At 45.6% G+C, this 17502-nt stretch overlaps 1 protein-coding gene across 1 annotated transcript; it reads left to right on the top strand.

Moving 5' to 3' along the window:
- Nucleotides 1-6180: 6180 nt before the first annotated feature.
- On the top strand, nt 6181-12722 carry KLHL38 (kelch like family member 38). The gene is made up of 3 exons (XM_053964726.1): nt 6181-7589; nt 8952-9057; nt 10569-12722. The coding sequence occupies exons 1-3, from the start codon at nt 6243-6245 to the stop codon at nt 10853-10855; spliced, it is 1740 nt and encodes a 579-aa protein (XP_053820701.1). The 5' UTR covers nt 6181-6242; the 3' UTR covers nt 10856-12722.
- The last annotated feature ends 4780 nt before the right edge of the window (nt 12723-17502 follow it).

Raw genomic sequence — 17502 nt, 5'->3', positions numbered from 1 at the left:
GGAAGACATGGGCCTCTGGACAGATGCATGGTCTTCATCCTGGGATATTTCCTTGTCTGATCTCATGGCTCACCCTGCTTTGAGCAGGAGCTGGAATTAGAGACCACTGGAGTTCCCTTCCTCCCTGAATTACCCTAAGGTCTTATAATCATATGAGAGAAGATGTAGATGAAAAATATTATAACAGAACCTGACAACTAAGAAGAGGAGAGTGAAGAATTTGGGACAAGGAGATGGGTTCATGAGTGTCTGGCGCCTTCTGCCTCTTAAGTGCACCACCACTCTGCATGATGAAGGGTCTTTCAGGCCCTCTGAGGTGTGATGACTGATGGTACCATATTCCCATTGAAAACAGTATTTCTGAAGCACTGGACCTGTTTCTCCCCTCTTGGATCAATGTCACAGCAGTAACACCTGGCCATCTAGTTATAAGATGGGGCAGGACAAATGAGAGATGGGAAAGATGTGTGGCTTTTAAGAACAATGATTGGTGTCTCACACAGGTGTAATAGGATGTTATGGCATTTTAAAGGCCTGATCCTTCTTTGGGAACATTTCTAGTACCTAAAAATAGCTGGGGCAGATCCTGAATACCTGAATGCCTTTTTTTCACAGGCATTTTAATGTTCAAACTCAGCAAGAACAAAGCAATATAGGATCTAAGTATCTTCTTGTTGCTGTTGCCATGGGTCTGTAACCAGAGACTATAGAAAGGATAGATGAAGATACTTTGGTGTCCAATGATAGGGTGATATTTTATCCTCCAGCACACTGTATGCTCACACCAAGATAAGGTACCCATTCTCAAATGATGTAGTTTGAAGTAAAAGCCAGTGGGTGGCTGAAATACACATGAAGTAGCTGGTTTAGGCAAAGGTTTTGTTTTAAAATATTCCAACAAAAGTGCCCAAAGCTGTATGAGTGGTTTCTGTGAAACCTCTAGAAGCTCAGCACTCTGTACACCAGCTACATCCTTATTTAATATGAAGCACGTAACTTTGGCAGCTAAATTTATTTTTGCCTGAAGACTGTTTTAATTAACGCTAGTAGGTCATTCTGACTAAAGAAGAGTGCAATTGCTTTCATCTTAATCTTTCACTCCTTAATTAGAGATTGGCCTGAAACCAAGCCAGGAGCCCACACATCTTCACACCCGTGTATACTGGGCCAAAGTAATTATTGAATTCCATGCTGTATCTCTCTATCTGTACACAATGTAAATGGTGACTCTTGGGAAGTTGCTCTGTGACTCCAATGCTGTAAAACTTGTCACTATAAGTTTAGGTCATGGGTTCAAGACCAGTATCCATAGATGTAGCCTGTTGCCCTTGCCTACGAAATCAGAACTAAGCCCAGATTCTTAAAATAAGCCTTAGTTCAGCATTAAGTATCGTACCCATGTGAATGGCAGCTGTGGCAATAGGACTCAGGGAAAACATGTTTGCTGAGCAGCTAAATAGAAAATTAACAACATAATAGTTACAGAAGAATGTGAGAGAAAGACCATAAGGATATCTGGACTTAAAAGAATAGGGAGAAGATCAGATAGCTGGCAAGTAGCAGCAGCAGAAGAAAGTTAGATTTTTTTCTGTGGGCAAGAGACAGCATTCACAAATTGCAGCAAAAAAAAATCCAATTGGACATATGGAAGGAGGTTGTCCAGAGAGGTTGTGAAATCTGCATCCTTCAAGATTCCAAAAGTTCATCTGAACAAGTCCCTGAGCAAGCTAATGTTCTCCCAGCCTAGGCTGAGCTGTCACCCCAACCAGCCACCACTGTTGCTTGAGGAATCTTCCCATCCTCTCCATGGCATCTAATTAATTATGATCCCTGTAATTGTCTCTTTATACAATTAGAAATGTTAATCCTGGGTTTTGTTCCCTCTCCCAGTTTTATTAAGACCATAATAAGGAATATTTTTTCTTGTCCGCTGTCAATTTAGACTGAAAATTTGGGTAAAGGGATGATCTGTCTCTTGATTACTGTGGGGGCTGGTGGTCATTGAGACAGTGCACATAACACTGAATAAGCTCAGTGAAGTCTCTGTCTTGAGCATTCCTTTTTCTTTATCCATATTTGTTCATTTTCACCTGAATTGTAATAGGATCAGTATATGAGTTTTAGAAGTTGTCTGACATCACCAATCACTGTGCACCTGTCTGCTGGCTGGTCAGATTACAGCTTTTTTTCTGCTCTGTTGCTCAGTGCATGACATTTCATCATCCCATTGCATTAAAACTTAAGAAGACCTGCTCTGGGTCAGATCAAAGGTTCAATCACCATAATTCCAAAACTGAATGATGCCTCTTAAACACTTAAGGAGAAGGAGCAGAAGGAGCAGGATGAGTATACAGTGTTACAACAACATGTTTGTTCTTTGGTAGATGTTTCTATTTTCTAGAAATTGGCCATGGATGGAGCTTGTACAGCAGCAAATATAGAGGGTCACAGTTTTTAATAGCCCCTAACAGCTCCAGCCCATCAAGGGCTATGGGGCACCTGCAGCATCACAACTCAAGGTGCTGCTCGGTCACATACCCTGTAAATGAGGCCACTTTCCCATTTGTGTTCAGACAAGACCATTATCTGTGCAAGATCTCACTCTCATGGTAATTTTGTCTTCCCAAAAGAAAGACCACTCAGGTCTGGTTCAGTCAATAGCGTACCTCCCTAGAAAAGCTGCCTCAAGAAATCATTTAGAAACAGATTTTATCTGACAATTTAGACTGTCCCACAGCAGAAACGGCTCTACCCTCTCAGCAGGGCACATGCCCCACCTCCCCTTCCCTCCCCCCCCCTCCTGCATAGAGTGGGGGCCATATAGGACATATTGTCTTTGGCATGAAAAGTGATTTCTAGTCTATTTATAAAGAAAATCCTAACTAAGCAGTGCTGATGTGCCCACTTGGTTGTAGATATGTCTGAAGCCATAATCTCTGGGAAAAATATGAAGAGAGTTGTGAGGCAGGCAGCAGGAGCTTCATTGCTCAGAAGCCCTGGCTCTAAATTGGCAGGGACCTGTGTGGGGATTCAGCAAGGAGCAACAGCACCCTCCCCAAAGCAATAAGCTATTTAAACAGCACACTGTGTACTCTGGGCTAGCAGGAATTTGCATAACTGTGCAAAGCCATCGAGCCTGGGATCTTCTAAATAAATGCCACATTTATCAGTGTCTGAACATCCCACCTAGCCTTCCCCAACCCCATAAACCTGTGTCATTAATGAAGGCAGATAGCATCTTTTCTTTCTTTAAGGGTTAAGAGAGTAATCCACAGCCACTGCCAGGAAGAGGCAGAACTAAACAGGCAACAAGGAGTTAGAGCCAGAAGAGAGATATAAAGCTACATCAATCATCAGAATGGACTGCAATAAGAGCATATGCATGCAGAGCAAGAAAGAAAGTGAGAGGGTGTTTTGTTTGGGTAGCTAATGTTCCCTGGACAAGGAGAGAGAAAAATTCTCCTTTGGGTTTTTAATGCCACTCTAAATATTTATAGCAAGATCATGTCCAGCTAGTGAGTTAGCAGCAGCAGGGAGTAGGGAGGGAGGGTGCATTTTCCCCAGCACCCCAACATCATTCTTGGGTCATTTCTTTACTTGAGAAGAAGGGAAAAGGCTGTAGATTGCCATGTTTACCCTCAAAGTGACTCATCTACAGGAGTCAAATCCGGTGGCTCCTGCTCTTCCCCTCCCTCACCTCATCTCATACACGCTTGTGCACACACACGCAGACTGTGTGGGCAGCTTCCAAAAAGCTATGCCAGCCTGACTCCACTCTGTCTTTAACATGGGGCTGATTGCCTTCAGGCATTTCACCCTGTCAGAAAGGCCATGTACAGCATGCCCATGATGCAAAGCTGCCATTTTTAGGGGAACAGGCTGCCCACATCCCTGTGATCTGCTGCACCATAGACACAGGGGCAGGTACATATGGAGGACTGCAAACACCAGCATGGCATGGGAGTTGACATGAGGGCACTGTGGCTCCCAACGATTTTCGCTCATCTGTTTCATTGTGACTAAACACAGACATGACTCACTCGTGAGCTTTGCCTTTGAAAATATGAGAAGGACTTTTGTTTTAACCTTGTCTTTCCCTGTTGTACTGATGCTTAGAAACTACATTTTGGATTCAACCCCACCCTAGAACAAAGAGAGAAATCTCAGCAGAGATGAGGAGCCCAATCCAGTTACCCAGGCAAGGGCAGCCAACTCTATTTCTCTTGAAACACGCAGGAACGTGGTATAGAGCTGGGGCACATCACACTTGACCTGCTGAAGACCCCTACAGGGCACCAGCTGGGGTTCTGGAGGATCCTCCCTGGCACAAGATGTTTAAATGATCCCAACCCTGAGAATGGATTTAGGCTCATCATCATAGATGCCCACCATGGGAGTGTTAAATATGGGCACCTACATGTGATTGAGGCAGCTGAGCACCTGTGGACACCCAGCAGTGCCTGGAGGACTGTTCACCTGCCCAAATACAGGTTGCACATACTGGTGACCTGTATTACTTCGCAGACTCAGTTGTATTGACTAGACCTCACTGTCTGCAAAAGGAGCTTAGCTTGTTCATGTGCAGCCATCTGCAGTGAGGGACACCATCAAGGTATGTGCCCTGGGGAGCTCTGTGCCACCCTGGGAATTACCACTCTGAAATCTTGGTTTCCAGCTTGCTACTCACTGCAGCAACCTATTCCAGTCCTCCCACCTGTAACACTGAACTTCCTCAAGCCATCTGATTGACAAGTTCTTTGCTAGGGGTTTCAGAGAGCTGAGGTCCTTAGACAAAAGGCCACAACCTAGTGTTTTCTATATGAAATATCAAGCAGCATCATAAAGATAAATTGCTCCAAGAGTGAACTTCACTTTCTGCTCGGTGAAGGTAGCTGGGCTTTCCCTGACCACCTTGGAGCAGTGCTGGATGCAGGGGTCCCAGTGCATCAGCGTCTCCCACCACACTGCAACAGGCTGATGCTCCCCAGGTCCCTCCATAGGGTGGAGACACGGTCCATCCCCCCGGAGTCCCTGAAGCCCTTCTCTCTCCGCCTTTCTCCCTGAAACGACGGTGACAGCGTAGTGCGAGGCATTGCAGACTGTTTACAGGCTTCTAGAATTCCCAGGCACTTTAGGACAGCGTCCTGCCACTGTTTCCAAACGGACAGCCAGGACTTTTATAAGTGAACTTTCCTCTCCGTGTCTATTTATTATATGTAAACATTTGCCAGAAAAACACCACTCGGGCATGCTCAGAAGCAGCCAGGTCATTGCAAAAGGCAGCGGCGGCGTCACATGCGCTAAGAGCGCGGAGCGCTGCGCGCCTATTCTTAGCGCTGGAATGTACACAATGCCCCGCGCCCGCCGCTCCTGCGCGCAGCGCCCGGCCGCGGCGAAACTGACTGCGCCATAAACACGGCCAGAAATCACCCTCTATGAATCACCTACCTGCTGAAAGAAACCTCCCGTGGGTTTATAGGTTTTTGTCCAGGCTCTAGCTGTGGAAAAACTCAGCAGAGAATAAACGACAGAGAGTAAGTGCATGCAGTGAAGGACAACAGAAGGTAAACGTTTCTATCCTTCGGTTCCACTGCAGGTTGAGCAGTTAAGCCATGACCGTAGATACTCATCATATTGTTCTGCCTGGCACTTAATTTAGTCATTGTGTGTCTGATTAACATAAAAAAAAACACAGCTAAGTAGAGTTAATAAATAACTTTTAATGCAGATTCCCAGCCTCTAGGGTTCCGTTCGTCCTGCTGCAGAGTTCAGCTCTGCCAGATTTGCATTCTTTGGGAGTGACTAACTCTAGAGGAAAGAGGCACAAGCTACTAAACTGCTAATACTTTAAAACAGTGAATAAATGTCTAAGTGCGTTTATTCAACATGATGGAAATGGACAAACCAATTGCTTCAGCCCTCCAGCTTTAATCCAAAATCATTGAGATAACTTCAGTGCTTTTGCTTCTTGCCAACGACACAGGCAGTGCTGACCTCAGACTTGCAACCTATCTGATAACTTTATGAGAGTTTTAAAGGGTCTTAGCGACCTTTTGGCTTCTTTATTATTTTCCCACTGTGCTTAAACCATGTTCCATTTTTATGTGTAATAGTGAACAGGATATTTACAGCAACATCAAAGTCCTTACTTGTTCCCTTGGAGCTGGATTTTTCAATAAAAGCTGCTAAGAATTTGAGTTTTTTTCTGCCAAGTCCAGAATTCATCTCTCTCATATTTTGCTATGGAAGAGGGATACACTGAAGAGTTTCTCTTCAAAGACCAGGACTTCTCCTCTGAACTGCTGAGGCAGCTGAATGCTCTGCGGCAGAGCAGGATGCTGACCGATGTTACCCTCTGCTCCGAGGGCTTTGAAATCCCCTGCCACCGAAATGTGCTGGCTTCCAGCAGTCCATACTTCAAGGCAATGTTCTGTAACAACTTCAGGGAGAGTCACCAGCCTAAAGTCATTCTAAAGGGCATCGACGCTGATATTTTGGATCAGATTATCCTTTATGTTTACACTGGGGAGATTCTAATATCCTCTGAGAATGTCTTGTGCCTCTTGGAGACTGCATCCATGCTGCAGTACACTAAGCTGTTTGAGGCCTGCTCTACCTACCTGCAAGACAAGCTGACCCCTGACAACTGTCTGAGCATGATCAGACTGGCAAAAGTCTTGAACTGCCAAAGCCTGAATAAGAAAGCCAAGGCTATGGCTTTGAAATGTTTTCCTGCGGTGGCCTCTTCTGAGGACCTGAAGGACCTCTGTCCCATGGAGCTTATAGATTACCTTGGGGATGATGAACTCTGTGGGGAAGAGGAGCAGGTCTTTGAGGCACTGATGGTCTGGATCCGGCACGACCTCCAGGCACGACAAGGCTACATCCAAGAGTTGTTCAAGAAGGTGCGTCTTCAGTACGTCCATCCAACTTTCCTCTTCCATTTCATTGCTAATGACTCACTCGTTCAGTCCTCACCCACTTGCAGGAGCATCCTGGAGTCAGCCCGGAGACACATGTTTTCCTTGTACAGCACCAACACGCCTGACATCAAACCCATGATGCACGTTCCTCGCAGGTACTCCAACCAAGAGTTCCTCATCATCATTGGTGGCAGGAAGGACAGCCAGCAGACCACGAGGGATGTCCTGCTATATGATGACAAGACGAACCAATGGCTGAGCCTGGCCAAACTTCCCATGCGCCTCTACAAAGCCTCTGCAGTGAGTTTACACAGCAATATTTTTGTACTCGGAGGGATGCCTGTTAGCAATAAGAAAAGTCTGGTCAGTGGTAATATTTACATTTACTCCCTCAAACTCAATCAGTGGAGGTTGATTGAGCACATGCTAGTTCCACGTTACTCCCACAGAAGCCTGGCATATAAAAATTATATTTTATCATTCGGTGGAATTGGTGAAAACCAGGAAATCCTGAATTCTGTGGAAAGATATGATAGTGTCTACAACACCTGTGAGAGCATGGCACGGCATGTTGCCGTTCTTCACCCTGCTGTTGCTGCCAAAGATCAGAGGGTTTACCTCTTTGGGGGAGAAGATATAATGCAAAACCCTGTTCGGCTTATCCAGGTAATGGTCAGTCCTGTTTGTCATGGGCAATTTATTCTAAGGTATTCAGCAGTCCATCACCTTCATGAGGAAATCAAACCACTCAAAAACTTCAGCATGTGTTGCAGCAAGAGGCAGGATGAGTTGATCCATGGCCTCAAGCAGCATTGCAGCTCTTCCATTTTCCCCTTCTGAATGTTTCTCAGGCAGCAGCCCCAGAGGCACTGCTTTGGGTCTCAGTCAGCTGTGCCACTGGTGGGCCCTAGGGCCAGGGCTGCTGCAGGTGATGCCATGGCAGGCAGCGGCAGCTCCCCCTGCCTGGCTCCATGCCTGTAGCCTGATAGCACCAAAATCAGTGCTTTCCACTTGGCGCTGAGCTGGGGTCTCAGCCGCGCACCTGCTCGCTCACAGCAAACGCAAACACTCGCCTTCATTAGAGTGATTAGATACTCACTCATCAAAGGGCCAGAACTTAAACTGACAGTCATTTTGGATAAGCAGTTGTGTTAAAAATGTGGTTTCTGCCACATGTTGCTGGCTCTCTGCCTGCTTCCAGCCATTACACTCTACTAGGAGGAAAAAATACATTGCATTTTTTATCTGATTTGATGCTTTAGCAATGTTGAAATGTTTCTTTCTCATGAGTGTTTTTCACTGTTCTTTAACTAAGAAGGATGATTAAGCTAAGATGGCAACCAGGACATGAGCAATGCTTTATAACGGTACTTCATTATCAGAGTGAAGGAAATGTATTTATCAGTTAGTGGGGAGATGCCCTGGTGATATTTGCTAAATTAAGAAGCAGATAATACGACATAAAAGTTTGTGTCACCCAGATGCAGATGACTGAATAATCATCGTCTGGCAGCATCTCTTTTTCTCACATAAATCGATGACTTAGATACCACTCTAAGTCCCTTTGCCAGTCTGAGTGCATACCAGTCACTAGCATATATATAGCAGCTGGGCAAACACAGTGGCTGCCAGCAGAGCTAGATGAAGCTGAGGTTTGTTTGCCCAGGAAATTGTTAAGGCTAATAAGGAATACACAGTATAACTGGAAAATGAAATGAATCAGCTTGCCCTTTGGGAGAACTAGTAACAGTGATTTAATGGCCATGCAGGAAGACTTCATATGGCAGATACACTGCTTTAGTGCTTGTGCTAGCATCTCCTGAGCAGAAAATCTTGGGGATCCAGAATGCTTTCCAAGGGGACGTATTAGGGGAAAAACAGTGGGTACATTCTCAGATTTCCAGCAGTTTGAGCCAGAGAATTGTATTTATTAGGGCAAAATAAAACCCAGAAGTTGCTCTGCAATTACAGATGTCAGTTAAAATGAAACATAAACAGCTGTGTGAATATCTTTATTTTTTTTGTCAGGTTTACCATGTCTCCAGGAATACGTGGTTTCGCATGGAGACCAGAGTAGTGAAGAATGTCTGTGCACCAGCTGTCGTGATTGGAGACCAGATTATCATCGTAGGTGGTAAGGGCTCTGTTTCACCTTCCCTCTCCCTCCCCTGCCCAGATCCTGTGGGTTTTCGCAGCCTTCCTTTTTGGGGTGCTCCCTCAAAAAGCACCTGGATCTTGGGAAGGAAAGGAGGAGTATGCCCCTCCTCCATACACTTCTCTTCTGGAGCCTCATGGTGATTGAAGTGAAGATAAGTTCTTCATGAGGCACTTTCTTACCCTAAGTAGCAGCACCTGGGTGGAGAAAACTGAGGAAAAGCCAATGCAAGTTACTGCTCTTGGGAGGAAGCCAGGAGCATGGGGCTCCTGACCCTCCCCTGCTGACTCACAGCCTGGTCCTCCCTGTCTGCTCCACTTGGAAGAATGGAAAGCACAGCTACCACAAGGCCATGGATGGCTTGTCAGGATGGGTGGGCTGTAGGTCTATGAGGTGTTGGTTGGTCTTTTAGCTGCCTCCTGGAGGTAATTGGGAAATATCCCAAAAGGAGTGCAAAACACTTGGAAAGAGGAAACTTCTCTGTGTCTTTTTCGACCTGAGGGCCAGCCTCTGCCCATGGCAGTGGGGTATGTCATGTCATTGATAATTTGGCCCTCTACAGTCCTTAATGCCTCTTCCCTGACTACTCCCTGCCAGGAGGAAGCATGTGTTGAATTATTTAAGGAAAAATGAGACACACAGTATCTTTAGCAAAACAGAGGATTGAACCCAAACTGCACAGGACTTCAACCTGGTGTCACCCCTCAGGGAGAGGCCACTGCTATCCTTTGCAGTGAGAAGAGAGGAGGGCTGAGTCCAAAGGTCCAAGACTATCAAGCTCCTATAAGGCAGATTGCCCTCACCTCAGACCACACTCACGTTTTTCTACATGGACAAGGTACTGCTGGGTACCAAGCTTCCACACCTCCACTGCTCCAGGGCAGTGGCCCTCTTACCAGCACTTACCTCTCAGCTGATACAAGGTTGTATCACCCCTCAGAAGAAGAGCTGTCCACTCGGTCACTGGCATGGTGGCCAGCACAAATGTGGTGCTGAGGGCTTCAGGAGTGGAGTGAGCACTGGTGGCACCATGCTGTTGCATACCCAGCTCCAGTCAGCAGACAGCTACAACTCCAACCCAACAAGGCCCATCCCATGTGCCACCAATTTCTGTATTTCCAAGTGAAGCTCTAGGAGTCTGTTTGGTAAAAAGAAATATTTTCAGATGTTTGAAGGCACATGCAGGTAGCTGCAAGCCCCGACTGTGTTTGACAGATTGGTTGCCTGATCGATGGGCTTTATGGTGCTCATCAAGCCTTGGCTGCCAAGGTGCTACAATGAGGATGAGGACAGACAGGAAAGGAAGATAGACAGCCAGGCATTCCTGTGAATCATCACTTCTTAGTTTAGATATCTTAATTCTGCCGAATTATGTACTACTATAATATGTTTTATTGAAGACCAGCATGAAATATATTATTATTATTCCTTCTGCTGGCCATAAGAGCTTAATTCCCATCTGTCTCTTCCACCTCTGGCTTTGCATTCAGGGTACACCCGGAGAATAATTGCTTATGATACAAAAGGCAACAAGTTTGTTAAATGTGCAGACATGAAGGACAGACGAATGCATCATGGAGCCACTGTGATCAAGAACAAGCTGTATGTTACAGGAGGACGATGTCTCACCTCAGACAATGTCATCAAGGACCTGGATTCCTTGGACTGCTATGATCCAGAGACTGACACATGGACACCAAAGGGAAAACTGCCACACAAACTCTTTGACCATGGGTGCCTGACTCTCCAGTGTGTCCCCTGTTCTAACCTTCTCTGAACGACTTTTGGTATTACCTTGATATTTTGTGGTTTTCTTCCCAGAAAGGACCCACCTCACTCTGCAGAGAGCATATGGGGAATCTTCATGGGGTCACACAAGTCTTGACCTTGAAGGCACCAGCAGCATTAGTCCTTCCAGACCCTGTGCCAGAAAGACCATGAGCTTTGCTCACACTGTATTCACCTGTCTGATATTGCATGTGGTGCTGCTGAGTCCAGTCTGGAGGCCTTACCCAGCATCTCAAGAGGAAACAGGAAAAAGATACTGGCTAAGAACCCAGTGTGGGATTTGTCCTTGTATGGACTTTAAAAGTGAAAGGGGATGCTGCTATCTCCAGGAAAAGTAAGATCTTTGCTGTCATGCAAACTCAGCTGCCTGCCACAGCCCTGTGCTGCTCATTGCTGACTGAGCTTTCCATTTCCAGTGGTGGGAGTGTTTAGAATAGGAAGCCCCAAGCTCCAGTCTTGTAGCCAGTCCAGGAGCAGCTGCCTGAGTTAGCTGTGGTAGTCAGCTCATAAGAAATAAAATTTTAATGTTCCTATCAGCTAACTAGAAATTGGCAAAAGACTGATGCTTTGATCTGAACTCTCATATTGCAACAAGAAGCAGATTTGACTTTTCGGAGCTAACACTCTTCCACAGTGCAGGGGAGATTTTTGTTCCATCTGCCTGGCCTCTGAAGAATCAGGAGAAGACGGGATGGAAATTAAGATTGTCTGCACCTTCTTTTTCAAGGGATCTTATTTTGCAGGGATCTTCCTTCTCCTTTGGCATGAGGAATAGCAGTGGAGTTAGTTAGGATGACTTTGGCTGATGCAGTTCCTGAAATGTAGAATAGCAGAGAGGACACATGAAGGAAAGGGGATGTAAAAGAGAAGAGGTATTTGGGAGGAACAATTTCTTTTTCCCTTTCTCCTCTCTCCAAACCACTGAAAAAAAACCCATGAGACAAAGCCAGTGACAGGAAGCCAGCTTTCCAAGAAGAGCAAGTCTAACTCTGCTACTTGGCAAAACAGCTCTGCTCCATCAATATTTTCGTGGGGTTCTGCCACTAAGTGAATACTTTTAAAGGGAGGGGATTAATCATCAGACACTGAACAGGCTGTGAACTGCTGTTAGGTCACCGGGCTTGGTAAGATTGCTGAGATAGCAAGGAGCTTTACAGATGACCACTATCCAGAGAAAGGCTGGCAGAAACAACACCCTTTTTCTTCATATTTGAAAGAAAGTGGAACTTTTCAAAGGGTACAGGATAGCACGAGGAAACCATGCTCAACCTTCCTCTTCACAAAAGGCTGCACAGAAAACCAGCTCCAGACACTAAGATCCCCTCCCATGAATTGAGCAGAAGAGTGACAGAAATAGTTAACAAAGTAGAGGGCTGGAAGGAAGTATTTAGTATCAACTGCTGGTTTAACAATGGAAAATAAAAGGGCTATTATTGTTTGCATGAGCTTTGTGTTCAGGAGTCCCCATTGTTCCCTCCCTTTGTTGATAAAGGGAATTGTTTTTGCACCAGTGGGTATTGCCAGGGTTTCCTTCTAAGGACCTGTGAAAAATGAGTGGGAACTCAAACTCCTCTCCCAGCTCAGAAGCCTTTGGCTAGATTTCTCTTCTGTCTTTCAGTCTATATCATCTCCTCCCTGTGTAAAGCAGAACTAAATCATGGTATTTGCCAAATTGAGCTGGAGCAGTGATTCATCCTGCTTCCTCACAGACCAGCTCCAGCTCTCTGGAGAAAGAAGCCTTGTCATGGCCAATTATGGAAAGTCTACCCCAGGGAGATGTTTATTCCTAACCCTGCAGTGCTGCCTTCCCAAACTCCATCCTGTTGTGACCCCACTCAGCTCCAAACTCCAGGAGATGCCAGTTGCTGCCATGCATTTTAGCTGACATAGATTCCTGCCAGGCTCGTGACTGTACCCAAAACTGAGGGGAAAAAAAGTTGACTTGGGGCCATAATCCCATGTTTGCAAACCATTGCCTCAGTAATATGTTTACGATTAGAAGCAAACAGATTTTTTTTTTTAATTCCTGTATCATATAACTAGTGATTTTCTCTGTGTTCATGTGGGACCAAGCAGTACCTTGCACAGCTGGGCAGGAAATGGGGAGTGTAAAAAAGAGGCAGGGTTGTGGCAGGATTGAACACAGCATCTTTCCCCATCTCGTGGGAAGCCCTCACTTGACCCCCAGGTCCCTGGAGAAGCCAAGGGTTATGGACAGCTGTGCTCTGGCTGCAACCTTGTGCTCCTTTCCTTCACAAACCTCTCACCTCATGCCCATCATTCAAAGAATTTGGGGCTGCTGGGCATTAAATTCAAAACCTGGTTTGTAATAGGCTTTTGTCTTGTGGTGAATCTTGATGCAAACTCTGACAAAGCTTTTGGGATCCTTTGAAGAAGAGGGGTTGAAATCAGAAAACTGTGTTGAGCCTTTGCAAGACAGATGAGGGATGGCTAAGTTGCTCAGTCATGGGTAGGGAGCAGCACATGCAGCTCCAGGATGGGATACTGACCTCTGTGTGGGCACAATGGGGAAAAGGGATGTTGCCTTTCTAATCAGGTGCTGACCACCATCTGGCCCTCCTAGACCAGTACCTAATACCATCCTCACTTCTTTACAGTTGTAAGAGCACTCCTAGCAAGGGTTGACCAAGGTGCTTCTTTCTCCATTTTCAGCAAGGGACTTTTTGGAGCAGTGACTTCTGTCACTACCTGATACACTTTTACATACTTTTTCAGAGGTCTGATCTTCTAAATATTCAAGCATTTGAGTACTCATCCAGATGGGAATCCCCCATGGCAGAGCAGCAAGGTTCTTCACAAAGCAATGATGGACCCATTAAAAGGTGGGAATTTGTTGCTCTTCATTTAATAACCATGCAAGCCATGGAAAAGAGGGTTTTAAAAAATATTTCTTCTTGCAACTTCTAGAAGGGTTGAGCACCTGCCACATTTTTTCAAATCAGGGAGTGCTCCAAAAGTTCATCACCTCCAAGGGCTTGTCCTCAGGTGCCCTGACCCAGTCACTAAATTGAGGAAACCATAGGACCACATGGCTGGAACCAGTCTGTTCCATGGGACAGTGAGTTACACAATCCCTCATGGTACTTGTCCAAAATACTGAAAATCTGCCATGAGGTGCTCTGATCCCTCCCCAAGTAACAAACTTGAGGTGTTATTGGCCTCAGAGCTTTTAATACTATCTTCTTTGCGCCGTACCTTCTGCCACAGAGATAAAGGGCAATCAATTGACCCTTTTAGATGCCATATTTTTTTTACATCTTTAGAGTTTATTAGGATGTTTCAAAGTCTGTAGACTAAACAAACCCAGCCCTTTCAATCTTTCCTCATAAGTCATGTTTTCTAGACCTCTGATCATTTTTGTTGCTCTCCTCTGGACAATTTTCAGTTTGTCTGTTGGTGGTTTTATTTATTTAAGTGCAGGGCCATGGCTCAGCCTTGCAGTGCTGAGAAGGGCAATAAACCATTTCTGCATCTTACCTACAGCATTCCTGGTCTCAGAGCCCAGAAGGATTTTGCTTTTCACAGCAGCAGCACAATACTGACTGGGGCTCAGCTGTCGTCGTAGTTAAGGAATGTTTGCAAGTTTGGGCAAGGTCACATGGAAAGACTGCAGGACATCCAGAATCTCCGGGGGTTATTCCTAACTTCATCTTTGCTTTGGCTCATCAGGATCCCAAGTCAGAACCTGTCGAAAACAGTATCTCTCCATGGCTTCAACAAGGGGCTTTGGACATGACCCTTGTTGTTGTGTTCACAGCTGGGTTCATCACTAATTCTATTAATTTTAACAGCAAATATTTAATTGTTGAGTAATTTTTAATTTTTTTTAGTACTAGGGGAAAAGTTTCAGGCGAAAAAATAAAAGGAAGGGAGGAGATTGCATTTTCTTTTCAGCTTTCTTCCCCTTGCCTTGCTGCAAACCCAGAGCTGAGTCCTGCTGCACAGGCAGCTTGTGGCAGCAAATTTGCTTTGATCTCAGCAAAGAGTCGTAGGTTAAACCTGTGTTTTTTCACTGTAACCATTTATCAAACAATGCAGTCCTTTCCAAGGGCAGCCTTTTTCTTCTGCAGTAATATGTTTATAATTATAATGCATTTCCTTCTTCTTTTTGATTAAACACACCTGACAAAGTAGGAAAGATGTCAATGCATAAATAAATGGGCACACCAAGTTCATTGCTTTGTCAGTCCTCATTTTCCAAATGCCAAGGAGTTCATTGTGAGGTGAATCCTCTAGTTGAGAAGGAAACAATTGGGTAGAGCATATATGAATAGCATACAGGGTAATTTATCCCTGGCATTGTTCCTTAGCCTGACCTGAGAGTCATTAATAATTGACAGCAGCAAAAACAATCCCTTTTTAAAAATATAAACATCCATACTTTTTTCCAGCTGCTTGAAAGCTCCCCCGGCAGAAGTTGAAGTCATATTCTCCATGGCATAATGAGCATGAATTCCTCAGTGCAAGGTTGCACCTGCAAAGGAGCTGAGATCTGCTAATTAGTGGACTCCTAATGATGTTTTCAGTGGCTAAATTCAATGAGTTTGCCCACAGTCCAAATGAAGCAAGAGTTCTTATGGACAAATTCATGTCTCAGGCTGCTGGTGCCACCAATGTCACAGGGCTCCTCAGGGTTTGTGTTGGAGCCCTGAGTGATTGATCTGGCCTCTTCTGTTTATTAGTGTTTCCAAAATAGTAGCAGAGCAGCGAGGAGCCCAACTGCTCTGTCAGTCGGCAAGTCACCCACTGGCTCCAGCTGCTGCCTGTCACTTCTCTCCCCAGAGCTCTTTGTTTGCCTGCACTTCTTTCATGTTGAAAGAACCCCTTCCCAGAAAAGCAAGCAGCAGCACATCTCGAGCAGCCCTGGACCAATAGACACATGTCTCGTGGCTGCTTTAAACACAAGGCATCCCCAAAGCTGTTGGAGACATTTGCCTTAAGAGTCAGGGGTGAGCCATGAGGTAAAACCTTGCTGGAGGTGGGAGAAGGCAGAAGAATCTGGTCCATTTCTTCATCTGGTCAGGAAGATGCTTGCAACCATCCTCCTATATCTAATCTTCCCATGTCTAGTTCTCTGAAGTTTGTTTCTTGACCAGGCAGTGCCTTCTGATGAATAAGCCATGTCCCACCACCCCTCCCTAAAGCAGGCGTGCAGGGACAAGGACAAAGGCATGTCTGCTTCTTCAGATCCCCCAGTGCCACATCTGTAATGGCATTCCCTGAGTTTTGCCCTGGTCTTGGCACATTGTTGAGTTGTCTCTCTGCTCTTGGATACCTTCCTAGACAGATCTACAGTTGCCCTGAACCAACATTTGGATGTGGCAATGACTGCCCAGAGCACCAGGAAGTGACACCAAGGACTCTCAAGTTGAAATTTTTAAAGTGATGGGATGCTTCTGGTCTGGAAAATCAGCCCAAATCAATCTGAGCCTTAGAGCAGAACCCTGGCACCTCTCTGTAAGACCTGGGAGACTCTAGGGGAATGTGTTCAGCCCCAAGGAGCAGAGAACAAACTTAATGGAGAGTGCTGCAATGTGAAACTTGGCAACAAAGCTTCAGTGCTGGGAAAGAGCAGTGTTTTATCCAGATCAGCAGCAAGCCCTGGAATTAATAGGCTTGATTAAACTATTTTGATGTGCATGGTATGTGGAGATAAGGGCCCAACTCCCTAGGGTTTCCAGTGAAAATCAGATGTTAACATAGCAGTACGTGACATTCCCTGACAGGAGTAAGGAACACTGCTGGAAGACAAGAGACAAGTACAGACCAAGGGGCAAAAGAGGCACTTCTTCAGAGAGCAAAGTTACCATGAACTTGCTGGATTTGTTTCAATGCTGAAATGACGTGGACCCTGGCACCAGGCAGATTGAAAGCAAGGGAACTATGCCTGCTTTGTGTTGTTATGACACATATATTTCACGGAAAATGACATTAAAATGTACCAGAGGCCCAAACATTGTTCTGTTTATCTATTCCCTGGGTAGGATCTTAGAGACAGCCTGAGCACTGCAGAATATAGCCTCTGTGAAGTAAGCTTGGCCTCTGGCATGACGACCATCAGCAAACGTGAAATGGGAAGCCAGCGAATCAGGGCATACATGACCGTGTCCCACAGCCGCCTGTCAGGGCTGTGTCCCTTGGGACACACAGAGGGGTGAGCCACGGGAGGACACTCCCCTGCCACGCACTGAGGTTTGCCAGAGAGGAAGCAGATGGCACAGAATGATTCCTCCCCATCGCATTGACCCTGGGTTCATTCTATGCAGAAACATGGAAAGGCTCCTCATCACCCAGGCCGTGTGAGCAATGCCTCAATGTGCTTCAGGCCCCATTTCAGCCCTGGCACTCCCTTGCAGTGGAACTTGCAGCTTAATTAATTAATTAATTAATTAATTCACAGTGTGGACTAACCCTTGTGTGTGCACACAGAGCCATGGCATCCAACAGAGAAGACTCCCAGCAACTTAACTGAGTGTCAGCTCAAGCCTTGACCAAGGAGGAAAGCAAGGAGGTCCTATGCATGTTCTTCAGGATGCTGTGATATTTAATGGCTAATTCCTTCTTAAATGAAGGAAGTCTTTGGGCTTGGTAGGTTCTGACTGAAGGCTTCTGGCT

This window comes from Vidua chalybeata, chromosome 1 (genome assembly GCF_026979565.1).
Source record: "Vidua chalybeata isolate OUT-0048 chromosome 1, bVidCha1 merged haplotype, whole genome shotgun sequence".
In the NCBI taxonomy this organism is placed as follows: Eukaryota; Metazoa; Chordata; class Aves; order Passeriformes; family Viduidae; genus Vidua; species Vidua chalybeata.
Note: the sequence above shows the minus strand (reverse complement) of the source record. Positions and strands in the feature narration are given on the sequence as shown.